A 15,430-nucleotide genomic window follows, 5' to 3' on the forward strand; every position below is an offset into this window, starting at 1 on the left:
GAATATGGTGGTGCCCGAAAGAGAAAATAGTGGATAAAAGATAGACTCTTTGTATAAACTTCAATTTTTGAAACACCTTCCTTTTTGGACACAAACATCATGGACGTTTCCCTCCACACTTTCTAACTTTAGAACACCTCTATAACAGTCCCAAGTAACCTAGAAGTCTTCCATGAAATAAAATGAAACTTTCCAAATAAAGCAATCCCAAATCTACCTTAAGAGCATTAATTTCTATACTAAATTATTTCTGGTTATAAACCAGTCCTAATTCAACCTTCCTACTTCAAGTTAAATAACTCTAGAAGCTTTGAGCATCCAAACTTTCTTGGAGAACATGGACTTTCTAAAACCCATAAAAAATATTCCGAAAATTCAAATAAAATCACAAAATTAAAGAAAATCTCCGTCTTCATTTGCCATCCTTTGCCATCCTTTGCCAATTTCTGGTTTGCATAATTTTGTACTCAGTACTTTGATAAATAAAATAAAAGATACGCACCAACTACATAGAAAAATAAAATAAAACCAAACATAAAATATGAAATGTACACCTCACGTATTGTTATTAATTTGTTTTAATGCTTTAGATTTTCCTTTTTTTTTTCTGACCATTACATTTGTATGTTACCCTCAAGATAGTATTCTTAACACCAATCTTAGGAATATATCAAAATATATTTTTTGTCTTAACATCTGGTTCTCGTGCTGTCTACACTATTGCTGTAATTGTAACCTTCTATCATCAATATGTGCTTGATTAGACCTGTAGGTGGAGCAACTTTCTTATTTTCAGCGATCATACAGTTGCTTTGTTGGTTGAATCATAGTCTGTCTGTATTTTAGACATGATTTTAACAAATACCATTTTCATTTTAAGGTAACTAATTAGATAGAAACAGCAGATTGGGAAGTGTACAGTTTGTGGTCTGTCGAGATGCTAATGGGAACCTTCATGCTTTTCACAATGTATGTCGCCATCACGCCTCACTTGTTGCATCTGGCAGTGGGCAGAAATCTTGCTTTGTATGCCCTTATCACGTGAGTTCTTCAATTCTTCATGGTTATTCATCTTGATGCAGCCATTTTCTAACAGCTAAATTTGCATGTCCTCCATTATATAATAATGATTTGTTGGATCCTCTTAAACTTTCTGTTAGTTAGCATTGGATGATGGTTACAGGTAACATATGTTTTTTTGGACTACTATATTTTCAAGTTTTTCTCGTTGTATACTCATGAGTTCATTATTTTCTTGTCCTCCATTAGATGAGGTCTGGATGGAAAATATTACCTAGTTATGCTTTGAACTTCTTTTCTGCAATTCTACCACTCCTAATTTGTGTACATACTGTTTTGAAAGCACAATCATATCAGTTCTGGTGTTTGTGCTGAATATTCGTATACCTTAATGTTTGGACATATTTGGATGATTATACTGAAATGATTCTTGAATGAAATTTGCCCCATCTTTTCTAATTTAGATATGGTGCATGACATGGTGGTTATGGACTTATGGGGGACAATCCTTCACAAATCAGAAAAGAGGCTAAACATGCTGATGGGGCTCATCATTAGTTCATCAGAGTTTTGTTAGTAGTGATTTTAGTCATTAGTTTAGTCACTCTACCGACTTATGCTTTCAATTTTCTACCGTAACTTGAAAGCATTCCGGTTCTTTTGTTTTATGTCACTTAGGTCTCTTAAGTGATTTTTAAATCAAGATAGGGCCCACTATAGGAACTCAAAACAAGTATTTTCGGAAAGAGAGGAGAGGAAGAGAAAAGAAAAAAAAAGAGGAGAAGAAATTCGAGAATAGGTTTGGTCCTAAAATTGCCATGATCTCTATGTGAACTTTCTCTCGTGAAAGAATATCTGGTGAGAAAAAAGAGGAGAAGGGGACAGAGGAGGAAACTAAAAATGAATATTAGGGATTTCTTATCTTGACCATATAGTGGAACATTTCTTAAACTTTATCGAATCAGGGTATCATGCTCTGGAAGTGTTTGAATCCTTGGGGGTCCTTAACATCTGCTGCCGAAGGACATTAAGTTTGTTCGGGCAAGGCGATCATCCGGTCAAGCCTCGGTGGGCTCCCCCCCAGATCCCATTCGGGGTTGTTGGGAAGTATTGAGGATCGGACACTAGAGCGAGGCGTTTGGACTTTGGGGCCAGAAGAAACCCGGGTCGTAGAGCATCTGAGTTTAACCGTCGCATGCCCACGGATGATAGTGATTGGATGTGCTCGAAATGCCATTACAGAAACTTTGGCTCACGCAATGTATGTAGGACCTGCTCAAAGCCTAAGACCAAACTGGCTCCAGCCATGGTTTGGAGGCCTAAAGTCGGCCCCTCTCTTGTTGACGTACATGACGATCCTTTGGTCCTCAAGATCCCAGTCGGCCTGGTGGAGGAAAGAAAGAAAAGTCTAAAGAATTGCCTTATCGAAAGTTTGAAATCTAGTGCTTGGTTGCTAGAAGATGTATTGAAATGGGCTAAAAGATGTTGGGGCCTATCTAAGCTGCAAAAACTTTATTCGATCAATTCAGTGGACATATTATTTTGCGTTGAGTCAGAATCTCAGGCGTGGATGTGATGCTCTGGGGGGATACCTTTCCTCCCTTCATCCTTGGTTCCCAGCTTATAACACGGGAGCCAGAACCATTAGATTCAGATTCTATGATATTCCTCTTCATGCCTGGTCTATGTCAACCATGGAGACACTCGGACAGCACCTGGGTCAGGTTGTTCAAACTCAGCTTTATGGTAACCATGACCACTGTACGACTGTTGCCTCGGTTTTGGTCATAACTTCTCTTTGGAAATCTATTCCCTCATCTATCAATCTGAGAGTAGATTCCAACATTTACTCTATAGGAGTCAAGGTGATATCTAAGGATAGTATTAATAGTATGGCGATCTCGGTAATGGGGGCAGGAAGTTGATCAGCGGGCCGGGGAATTACTGCGACCTAGTGGGGTCTCTAAAGGTAAGGATAAGCAGATTTATGATAGCTCAGAAGAGTCAGGAAGTCGTGGATCGTTCTTGGAAGAATTCAATGATTTGCTAACAATGGGGGACGTTTTTGGAATTGAGTATGGTGAAGACTTGGGGGCCACCAAAAACATGTTTCTAACAATGGCGGTAAGAGACAAGGAAGAAAAAGAGGTGAGAGCAAGAGAGTCTGAAAAGAAGACTAGGGAGGGGGATTAGGCAGTAAGTTCTCCCAACTCAGAACTTTCATAAACTCCTGCTGTGAGTTTCGGATTAAAAGAAGGAAAACTTTTGTGTTGATTATTTGGTAGTCTAAAGAAGCCCGTTTATAGTCCTCGGAAGAGGCCGCAGGAGGAATGTTAGCATGGAAGGTCGAGGTTAGGTTTGAGAGAGTTGTTCAAGTTCGTCTTCAGAAGTTGTTCTGCTTTGTTCAAGTTCATCTCGATGAGTTTTTTAGAGGAAGCAAGTGAATGTATGAAATGATGAAGATATTCATGAAAATTTCAATTTCTTAGGCATGGTTATCAGAGGCACTACTCCGAAGCAGTGAATCGTTGTTATTAAATTCTGCTCCCCTTAGCTTGAGAGATTCTAGTTTTTTTGGGAGTTACCCCTTTGTACATGTATTTGTCCTTTGATGATTCGGAGAGATGAAGAATTCTTTTTGATTAATTGGGGAGGAGGTATGGAAATAGTTTTTGGTTGGGGTTGCCATGGGGTCTGTAGTTTTGTAAGGAGCAGTAAAATTGACAGGTTGGATAAGCTATACTCTATTTTGATGTATTTACGATTACTTTTATCTGTTTCTTTTGATGGTTCAGGAGCACGCTCCTTGCCATAATACTATGTAAATGCAAGGCGGGACCTCTGGTCCCCAATGTCTTCATGGTATAAACATAATTTGTCACTTTCAAAAAAAAAAATAAGTATTTTCAGTATGGTAGCTTTCAAGTTATATGAACTGGAACATAGCTATTTTTTTAACCCGGAGAATTTAACAGGCCCGGGGAGGACTACAAAGTGTATATAAGAGATAATGGACATACAAGAGGAGGGCATTCCATCTAGCCTCTACACCTCAAAATTGAAACCCTAGAGAAAAGGCTAAGCAAGTAGATAGAGGAGCGAAAGGCCAGAACCCAAAATGTATCTGTTTTAGCTTTTCGTTCTACTATATAGGATCACTCTAACATTGGGTGTAAATGAATTTATTGATGGATTAAAGAAATCAAATAGAAGCTATACTCACAAGTCCGCTTAAGGATGTGTCCTTCGTCAAGTATTTGTACAGTAGACCTGTCACGAAAAACTAACCAAATGTAACCATGTATAATTTACTAGTTTATATGAGCTAGAGCATAGCTGGTTTAGCTTTCAATTACTATCTAGGATCACTCTAACATTGGTTGTAAATGAATTTACTGATGGATTGTAGAAATCAAATTGAACCTATACTTCCTAGTCCGCTTAACGATGGGTCCTTCGTCAAGTATATGTACAGTAGACTAGGTGCACTGGACTTCCTGTCATGAAACACTAACCTAATGTAACCTTCATGGTTTTAAATTTCCATCGAAACCGACACAAAACGACCTAAGTGTTTCCCTTTCCATCCACACCGAAACCGAAACAACCAAAATGTGTAAATCAAAATCGTAAGTGTAGTAGTGGTATACTATATTAGTATGCATCACACAAGGTTTTAAATCTCGGTTTCGGTTTCGGTTTCGGTACGAAATTTCGGACGAAATCTTGTAAAAATTTCACCGAAATTTCGGTGAAATTTTGGAAATTTCCGAAACGTTTCACCGAAATTTCCGAAATCCGAAACGTTTCACCGAAATTTCCGAAATTTCGGGTGAAATTTTGTACTTCACCGAAACGTTTCACCGAAATTTCAGAAACGTTTCACCGAAATTTCCGAAATTTCACTGAGATTTCCGAAATTTCACTGAGATTTCCGAAATTTCACCGAAATTTTACCGAAACGAAACGTTTCGGCCGAAATTTCCGAAATGTTTCGGCGAAATTTGGTACTTTTCCGACTCACTGTGAATTTCGTTTCGTTTTCCACCGAAACCGAAATATTTCGGCCGAAACGAAACGTTTCGGCCGAAATTTAAAACCATGGCATCACATAATTATATTTATATTAATTGCGTGCAAAATGTAGTGAATGTATTACAGATAAATATTTATATGAATTTCATGTGAAATTTGTATGTACTAAATTATCAGACATGCACGAAAGTGCATGCCTCTAGGTGTTCGGTGTTTTTAAACTATCATGGATTGTTAACTTTCTTATGTATTCAGTTCCTAAGTGTGTATTTGTGCTTATTCTAACATTTCCTAAACTTGCATCTTTAAATTCTATTATTTGCATATGTTTCCTTGAATATATAGGGTTTCCACCAAAAACAAAACTAAAACGTCTCCATTTCCGTGGCGACCGAAACCAAAACGAAAACCAAAACCGAAATTTAAAACCCTGGTAAGCTTGTATAATTGACTAAATAGTTGACCATTGGACCTATCATATTTCAATCCTGTATGGATCTTATGCAGTTGTGGCTTCCAAAATGTGGAAAAACATGTGATTCTTGATCCGTGTATTCTTCCATATGGTGCTTCACTTAGTCTTAGTTTTTTGTCCATGATCAGGTTCTCCTTTATTCCTCAGTTCTCATTACGCTTTCTCCTTTCTGACCACTTCTGATCAGATTCTTACTTTGTTCTTTTTTCTTCTTTCCCCATACTTTCATTTCTCATATGCAATGTGCCTCAGGCCTTCATATCTGTTAGAAAAAAAAAAAAAGAGCAAAGGAAGAAATGCAATGCGCCACATTTTTCTAGCCTCTCTTGTTGTTTTTTTTTTTTTGGAAAAAATTTAGTTCCTCTTCCTACAATTTATGTCCATATTCTGTTTAATGTTAAACAGTCAGTCATATGCTATATTTGGTTGTATATCGGGTTGCGCCCACATAACTGATCTACCACTGTCACAATGTTGTGCCTGAGGTACTATGCTCTTGGTTATCTTTTCTGGTCTCTCTCTCTCTCTCTCTCTCTCTCTCTCTCTCTCTCTCTCTCATTTATCCTGTTTCAATTCCTACTAAGCATGCCGCTGTGTTAATGTTTCATTAGTGTGTTTCAGCGTGGTTAAATTTTACTATTTGGCTCGCTACTAATTTATTATTTTTCTTCCTCAAATTTTCATGAATCTTATCTTATTTAACAAGAACTTGTGTTACAGTTTTAGGTCTTTCATTCAAAGGATGAGTTCAGGAAAAAGTAGTTAGCTGAAATGAACTTCTGCATGGTTGTCTAAAGTTTACATATGTTTTATTTCATACAATATCTAACATCTGAGTTTTGTAGGGATGGACCTATGGGTTAGATGGAGTACTCCTGAAGGCTACTCGAATTGCAGGAATACAGAACTTTGAAACAAATGTATGCAGTAGTTCTATCTTTTCAAATATTTCATTCTCTGTTTTCTATCTTTTCAAATATTTCATTCTCTGTTTCCTTGTACTTTTTCTGATGGAGGAATTATCTTGTCTCTTGTTCTGGTTATGGGAAATAGGAATTTGGGCTTATTCCATTGAATATTGCTACTTGGGGGCCATTTGTACTGATCAATTTGGACAAAGACATTAAGCCTCAACCAAAAGTGGATAGCAAGGTAGTGGAAAATGAATGGCTTGGGAGCTGTTCACGGATATTGAGTTCGAATGGGATTGATTCTTCACTAAGACATGTCTGTAGACGTGAATATACAATTGAATGTAACTGGAAGGTTTGATCCTGTCTGTTGATAATTTCACTAGAACTGTGTTTTTGGATTTCTGATTATTGGAAAATTTCTTTTTGTTTTGTACCTGTTAACTTGCCAACTTCTCCAAAATCTTAAGCTGTTGGAGGAAGGTGTTATTTATCTTTTATACATCAACACTCCCCCGCACATGTGGCCCACTTGGCAAACGTGTGGCACATGTGGTCCCACTTTGGGCCGACCATCGCATGTAGACCTGGCAAACGGCCGGGCCGGGCCGGGTGTGACCCGGCCCGTACGGGTCCCGGTCAAAATGACCCGGAAAATTTTACGGGTCATTGAGCTCGGACCCGCACCCAGCCCGCACGGGACGGGTCGCGGATCACCCGGATTTTTGACGTATTTGTTTTTAAGATTTTTTTTTTGGTATAGGGATTTGCTAGCCACTTTCGCCGAGGCTACTTTTCGGCTTGTCGTCCATCCTTTGCTGCAAAGCTCGGCAGAAGTATGATTTGCGCAAGGTGGCTAGCAATAAATAATAGCAATTTATAATAATCATGTGGGTACTCAGTTTTAAATGAAAAATTACGGAAAAATGGAAGCAAAGTAGAAAAATTACCAAAAAAATACCAAAAGAATGTATTAAAATATGAGAATTACCAAAAAACCTACAAAGAAAATTAAAAAATTATGACAATTACGGGAAAAGAAGGCCAAAATAAAACTTTTGTACTTCTCAACGGGCACCCGCGGGTCCACCCGGCCCGGCCCAGTTTTGACGGGCCGGGTGGACCCGCGGGTCAATTTTAAACGGGTCACAAATTGGTAACCTGGACCTGGAATTTACGGGCGGGCCGGGTGGACCCGTGGGTCCGGGTCACTTTTTGCTAGGTCTAATCGCATGTGGATTTTTTCTATCCGGGAGGTTTGAACTCGAGACCTTTGGCTCTGATACCATGTTAACTTACCAACTTCTCCAACAGCTTAAGCTCTTGGAGAAAGGCGTTTCTTATCTTTTATACTTTAACAGTACCAATTATGTTTTAGTACGATGATGATGATGATTTTTGGAACATCTGTTACAATTTCTCTCTTTTTTCTTATGTAGGTCTTTTGCGACAACTACTTGGATGGTGGTTATCATGTGCCATATGCACACGGAGGTCTTGCATCTGGTCTTAAACTTGAGTCATATTCTACCACAGTATGCTCACTCCTTGGTGTGATTTCTCGTAGTAGACATATAATTCTTGTCACACTCCCCTGGCTCTGACAATGTCAAAATTGGCATTTTAATGCTGGCTTTGAAAGTTGAAATTCTCTCACATTTTATTTAGATGTGAACTGTAGAGTGGGTCTTTGCAGATAAAACAATTATCAGATGGAGATGCATATAGATGGCTTCTTATCAGGCTAAAAGGTTTTTCTTTCTTTATTTTTTCCAAATGATAATATGAAACAATTACATAGGGGAAGGGGAAGTGCTAAATCTAAAAGATCTCTTTGGTGCAATTTAATCTGCAACAGCACTAGCCTTTCAAGTACATGAAAAAAATGAAAGACAGTCATCTACGCATAACCTCCTGCCAAGCTCCTTCTGAAAAACATGCCTTCGTAGGGAGTTGCTTCAGCTTCATTAGAACTGTTAATGCCTATAGACCCAGGAGAAAGCCAAAACGACCTTGCCTTTATCATTTCTAAACACTCTATCCCACTCACATTGAGCGCCACTGAAATTGAGCTTAATAGTTAGCGGTGTCAGTGGAGACCATTTAGAGCTCGTTTCTTAGCTTTACACTTAATTATCTCTTCCCATTTTCTAATAGTCTTTATATGCCATTCCCTGGAAATCTTTTGTGACAAGACCCTATATATTAACATTTTGATGTTGAGGACAAGCCTACCAACTGAAGAAACGTTTCCTCAAATAGTTCTTCAAGGATAAGGGTTTTGAAGCTACATCACCAGTAGTACCCCAAGGCCAAGCAGATTTTGTTAAATTACAATCTTTAAATTGAATGTCTGAAATATCTATATAGCAAGGCCACTCAATTTTTCTATAACATTGTGTCTAGCAGGCTTGTTGGCCATGTTTCTTCCCAGATATTATTTCCAGACTCTGATTTATCCCTTGTTTTGTGCTATCATTTGTATAGTTTGAATGTATCTGTAACTTTCTAGTTATTCGTGACCCTTTTCACTAGCTCTTATATAAAATTTTCCACGTCTGATACGAACACCAAGTGAAAATATAAAAAATGTGCAGGAACTTTATAATCTTGGCCAGCGATTAAGCGATAGCCTCATTTGATTATGATCCGAGCGTGGTACAATAACAGGGCCGAGTCAAGTCGGAATTGGGAAGTTCGTCTTCAAGTTACTAGTATGGACCAGGGAGCCAAAGACCATAGCAATGTGCAGATTCTCCGAGACTAGTGATTTTCAGATAATAGAGTATGTTCTGATTTTAAAAGGTCATGATCTGAGATTTTGGCACTCATTGATCATAGAGTGGTGGTCAATTTCATTTCTAGTTAGCAGGTTAGTCTAAGGAAATTAGAGAGGCAAAGGCTTTGGTAAGTGGCAGTGGGTATGGGAAAGTGGAGTATTATTAGCTTAGGGAAGTGGTGGGCTTGGAGTTGCAAGTGAGGGTTTGAATTTGAAATAGATGGGTAGTGGGAAAAGATGGAGCAAACATGTGTGGCTCACACATATGCAAGTTAAGGAAAATGACTAACATGCCCATGGACACAAAATACATTTTTGTCCTCATTACATCTCTCAAACCAAAAATAAAATAAAAGCTACCCAAAAAATACACTTTAAAATTTAACACCCCCCCTTAAAGTGATTTTTTTGGAAATAAGTCCAAGCTTAACCCTATGTAGCTCAAATGGTCATTTGGAAAGTGACTTTGTAAAGTTGTCAGCAATGTTCTCTTTGCTCCTTACTTCCGCTACACCAATTGTACCATCAAGTACCTTTTCACGAATGAAATGATGCTCGATCTCAATATGCTTTGTTCTTGTATGACAAACTGGATTTGTGGTAAGTTTGAGTGCATTTTGGTTGTCACCGAGAATAGTAGTCACCTTGTGAATAGGTAAATGAACATCTTCAATCAACCGCCGCAACCAAACACATTATTGAGAAGCAAGAGCGGCGGACTTATATTATGCTTCTATTGTTGAAAGAGACACCGATTCTTATTTCTTACTACACCAATAAATACCTGTCGATCCACACAAAAACACACAACCCGAAGTAGATCTTCGATCATTCAAGTCCCCTCTCCATAATCAGCCTCGGTAAATCCATTCAACACAAAATCAACTCCTCTCTTGTAAAGTAACCAAAGTCAAGGGTAGAATTCACATACTTCAAAATTCTCTCTGCCGCTTCCAAGTGTGGTTTCTGTGGTGTTTGCATATAACGACTAACAAATCCAACGGAAAAATGAAATATCGGGTCTCGTGATTGTCAAGTAGATGATATTACCCACAAGAGCATGATAAGGCTGAGGATTCGGAAGAATCTTTCCTTCTTCTCGCCTTATCTTTATGTTGGGATTAAGAGTAGAAAATCTTTTACTTTGGTTCATCCAAAATCTTCTAACTAATTTCTCCGCATAGCCTTTTTGAGAAATAAACATGCCATCCTTTAAGGCTTCCACCTTCAAGCCAAGAAAGTGACTAGCTCTCCCAAGTCCTTCATCTCAAAACGAATAGATAGCTCATCCCTATCCTTTATCTTTGCAACCTCACATCATTGTTGCCGGTAACTATCATATCGTCGACATAAAGAAGCACAATGACAAGCAACCCATTCTCTTTCTTCACAGATAAACTAGAATCGGAGTTAGAAGCAAAATAACCACAAAATTGTAAGTATTCAGAAATCTTACCATATCACGCTCTTGGAGCTTGCTTCAACCCCATAAAGATCTTTCTTGAGCTTGCAAACATAGGTTTGATGATCACTTGAGTTGTAATCCGTCGGTTGCTCCATGTAGATGTCTTTGTCAATCTCATCATACAAAAATGCATTTTTAACATTAGGTTGAAACAATTTCCAACAATGACAAGCAGCTAATGAGATAACAACTCGAATGGAAGTCATCTTTGCAATGGGACTAAAGGTCTCCTCATAAGCCTCTCCATAGTTTTGAGAGAACCCTTTAGCCACCAACCTTGCTTTAAAACTATCCATACTCCCATCTGGTTTCCGCTTCAATTTGTACACCCATTTACATGTGACCGGGTTCACATCCTTAGGCTTAGGAACAAGATCCCAAGTCTTATTTTTCACAAATGCATTCATCTCTTCGTCCATGGCATCCTTCTATTCTCTTACCCCTTTTGCTTCATCAAAACAAGAAGGCTCATTATCATCAAATGGGCCGGAAAAGAAACAAGAATAAGTGCTCACCATATTTTTCATCTTGATACTCTGCCGGCTTGACAATCTTCTTTTCGATCTTCTAAGATGTGAGGCGCTACACTAAAAAGGGGTGGCCTAGTGCACGAGGCTCCTGCCATTGCGGGGTCTGGGGAGGGCTAGATGTACGCAGCCTTACCCCTGCTTTGTAGGGAGGTTGTTTCCGTGACTTGAACCCGTGATCACTAGGTCACAATGGAGCAACCTTACCATTACGCCAAGGCTCGCCCTCTATGTGATGTTCTACACTCTCCCTCATTATTTTCTTCAATTTGATTCTCTTGTTCATTCTGTTCATGACCAGTAGCATCACTCCTCCTATCACCTTGATCCTCCATCGGCAAACAAGACTCGGATGCCATTGGAGCATTTGGTGTGACCAACCAGTTCATTGTTGCTTAAGGCTCAAACTCAACAAGGATGTGCTCACCTACACCCACACAATTAGTGGAACCACCATCCAAACCATAATAGGAAGAGAGACTTCATCAAACACAATATCTCTTGCAACAATGGACTTGTGAGTTATAGAATCCATGAACTTCCAACCTTTCTTCCTTTCATCATACCCAATCAAAATACACTTCTTTGCCTTAGCATCCAACTTGGTTCTCCTCTCATCCAGCACATGCACATAGCAAATTGAACCAAATACCTTGAAGTGCTTGACACTAGGCTTCACCTCAAACATCAACTCATAAGGAGACTTATATTTATCGGACTAAGAGGCACCCGATTAATCACATATGTTGCACATGCCATACTTTCGCCCATAAGGCCTTGAGTAAGTTCTTTGCATACAATCAACTTTTACAAGTGTCCACAAGATGTCCAATCTTCCTCTCTGCCACTTCATTTTGTTGAAGTGTATAGGCACAATTGAGATTCTATACCATGCTCACGTTAAAATGTAGAAAATTCATCGAAAGAAAACTCCCCTCCATTATCAGTTCTCAACCGCTTGATCCTCTTATAAAGTGCACCTTCAATGGTCTTCTTGAACTCAATAAACTTAGAGAAGGCATCGGATCTGTCCCTTATAAAATATACCCAAGTGAATCTAGCAAAATCGTCAACAATTAAGAACATATAGCGGAAGCCGGAAAATGAAGGTGTCTTACAAGGTCTCATTACATCACTATGGATAAGCTTCGATGGGGCCTTGCACCTTGAATGATACTTGTTAAATAGAAGACGACATGCCTTACCGTATTGACAACCCTCATGCTCCTTTCCACCACCAAATGAATTAAATTTGGTAGTCCATTTACTAGATTCTTAATCATCACGACCTTCAACTTGTCCATGCTAATATGACCCAATCTAGCATGTCAAATTGAAGCGCGATCATTTGTACTCATTTTACATTAGACAACTTGTAGGTGGGGGCTGGGTTGGAATGTGAAAAAATGGGGTTTGTGGGTGTTTTCTGGTTGGGTTCGGTACTATTGTGGATCGATGAAACAATGGGATATCAGGTGATATGTCTAGGCTAAAAACAACTCTACGGCAAAGGCTGGAAGTGAGTAGATTTTGGGTGAACAAACCTGCAGTAATAGGTTGTTGCTAGTCGAGCAATGTCAAATATGGATCCTCTCTTCAACTTGGCTGAAAATCAAAGCTTTCCTCACGTGAAACAATGGCCGTGTGAGGTTGCAAACCTACAACTGATGGAAAGGACTGCTATCTTTCGATTGATCCTCAGATCTTCAACGGCTTGCTCTCGGGACTGATTGCTTGGATCTTTTGCTCTGATACCAAATTTGATGTAGGACCAGGAGAAAAATAGAAGAAAGAGGAGAAGGAGAAGAGAAGAGGAAGAGGAGGAGAAGAATAAGAGAGGAAAGAGGGGAAAGAGGAAGAAGAAGAATCAGAAGAGAGGAAATTAGGGGAGGAGAAATCTGCAGAGGGAGAAATCAATCAATCTTTATTCATAAAGAGCTAATAATCCTTTATACATGAGGCCTATTTATAGGCAATTGAAATAAAAATCCATGGAAAATTAAAGCCCTAAAACAAAAAACATGGAAATAAAATCCTAGAAACTAAATAACATGGTAATAAGTCCTAATGGGCCAATATGCCTCTTATTGGGCCTACTATCTGCATCAGATGCACTTTAATATATGATAGAACAACAATACAAGACAAGAACAAAAAGAGAGAAGAAAGCTTCAACAAGAAAGCTTCAAAACATTGAGAAAATATGGGACAAGTTGGCCTTTGCTTCAAACACTAGCTTGCACATAAGAAAGCTTCAATGGAGGTCTCTTGCTAGATTGTGGAGACTCTCTACAAAATGGAGTTAATGAGATTAGGCTTAGTCTAAAGAAAGTAGAGAGGTAATGGCTTTGGTAAGTGGTAGTAGGTATGGGAAAGTGGAGTCTTTAATGCCTAGGGAAGTGGTGGGTTTGGAGTTCCAAGGGCTTGAATTTGAAATAGGTGGGTAGTGGGAAAAGATGGAGCAAACATGTGTGGCTCACACATGTGCAAGCTAGGCAAAATGACCAACATGCCCATGGACACAAAATAGATTTTTGTCCACACTACATCTCTCAAAATAAAAATAAAATAAAAGCTACCCAAAAAATACATGTTAAAATTTAACAGCCTATATCATAGTTGCATGATAAAATAATAAATAATTTTAATATTCTTTTCAAATTTTTTTTTTTTGAAAGTTGACATAATTCATTAATATTAAGATGGCAATCGGGACAAGTAGTCCCTTCCTGCAATACAAAATATTAAGGTGGACTGGGCCGACATGCCAACACCAGTCCAAAAGATAAACAGAGCATTGGTATCAGTTTGTTTTCATCCTGTACTTCCTAAAAACTATATTCTTTACAACATCTTCCAACCCCCAATTATGTACCACCTATGCGAGATTATGCCACCACTCAAAAGCTGGCCAACAGCCTAAATCCTTAAAAGTATCAACTTGCGAGACTGGGGAGATAGATGCATTTATCCCCTTCAAACTCATCCCTTCTAAACTCCTACTCTCCCAATGAAACTAGGTAAACCAATCAGAGCAATAGAAACACTCTCTCAAGATACTGTAATAGAACCTACAATCAGAGTACGTAATTTGTCAATTCTATTCAATACATCCTGGGGAAAACATTCTGCCGATTCTGAAGCAAGTAAGTTGTTCCTTTGGTTAGCATAGCCCTTCCATGCACTATTGAATCCAACCTAATCTCTCATAAAAGCAGAAACGTGGTTTCGCTTTTTTTCCACTGACGTCCTCTATCATTTTTCTACTTCCCGACCCTCTTTACATCTTCCTTCTTCTTTTCCTCTAATCCTTCACTATTCTCTCCTCTTCCACTTAAATTTTCACGATTTAGGTTCTATTTTATTTGCCATTTCCTTATCTACTCTGTCCTTTATAACTCTGGATTGCGATCCGAGGAACATCGCCCTAGTCTTGTCTATATTCTCCTGATAAGAGAATCCCAGGGCATCTCCCATCACTAAGAATTCCTTAAAACTCTCTAGTTCAGGGTGCTCAGGGTCGACATCTACTAATGGTACAGAAATACCTTTACCCTTGTCATTGCAGTCTTTAAGCTGGCCTATTCGCTCGGTATCTTCCATTACCGGGGTCCCTCGTTCCCAAGTCTGAACTGAGCCCAGAGATTGATGCCTAAATTCCAGACAAGAAATGGCTGATTGCTTTTCCTCTTTCCACAGACGCCTTCGAATTAGCCTTTCCTTATCCAGAATTTTATTGAAGATGGGCAGATTGCGAAGGGGGGTATGAAGTTCCTCCTCACTATTCAGGGTGGATCGAGACGGAGACGAACCCAAACTTCGAGCGCCTGCCACCCTTTCTTTAAACCATTGTTTCTTCAGAGGGGATATTAGGACCTCGGCTAGAGTAGGCGATTCTTTCCTCGCCAACTTTTCATTGTACTTTAGATTTTTCAGAAGTTCAAAGTCTTCATTAACGAGGTTGATTGCCCCTTTAGCTGTATTGCTTGTGTTTCCGATCTGATCGCTGCTAGACATACTTTGAGAAGGCGATTTTAGAGGAGATCGATTGTAGTGAAAACTATCGGATTCACGCCTCTTTTTCCTGATTTCCTTTTTTCTGTACAGGCGCTTAAGCTTTCTATTAAGTACAGATAACCCTCCTCGAGTTGCAAAGACACAAGCATCCTTCCCGAGACCTTTCCTAAATTTACCTTTTCCGGAGCGAGTGTTTTTTTT

The 15,430-nt window shown here is 39.0% G+C and overlaps 1 protein-coding gene across 3 annotated transcripts in view; it reads left to right on the top strand.

The window, feature by feature from the left end:
• Window positions 1-15,430, top strand: part of LOC143856077 (choline monooxygenase, putative (CMO-like)) — a 53,251-nt gene that overhangs the window by 25,853 nt on the left and 11,968 nt on the right. For all 3 annotated transcript variants that reach the window (XM_077366123.1, XM_077366124.1, XM_077366125.1), the window contains exons 3-6: window positions 906-1,041; window positions 6,376-6,450; window positions 6,584-6,796; window positions 7,881-7,976. In XM_077366123.1, the coding sequence (XP_077222238.1) occupies window positions 906-1,041; window positions 6,376-6,450; window positions 6,584-6,796; window positions 7,881-7,976 (520 nt within the window). The remainder of the gene's footprint in view (window positions 1-905; window positions 1,042-6,375; window positions 6,451-6,583; window positions 6,797-7,880; window positions 7,977-15,430) is intronic.

This window comes from Tasmannia lanceolata, unplaced genomic scaffold (genome assembly GCF_043159265.1).
Source record: "Tasmannia lanceolata isolate RefF3 unplaced genomic scaffold, GAP_Taslan_0.1 ptg000023l, whole genome shotgun sequence".
Taxonomy (NCBI): Eukaryota; Viridiplantae; Streptophyta; class Magnoliopsida; order Canellales; family Winteraceae; genus Tasmannia; species Tasmannia lanceolata.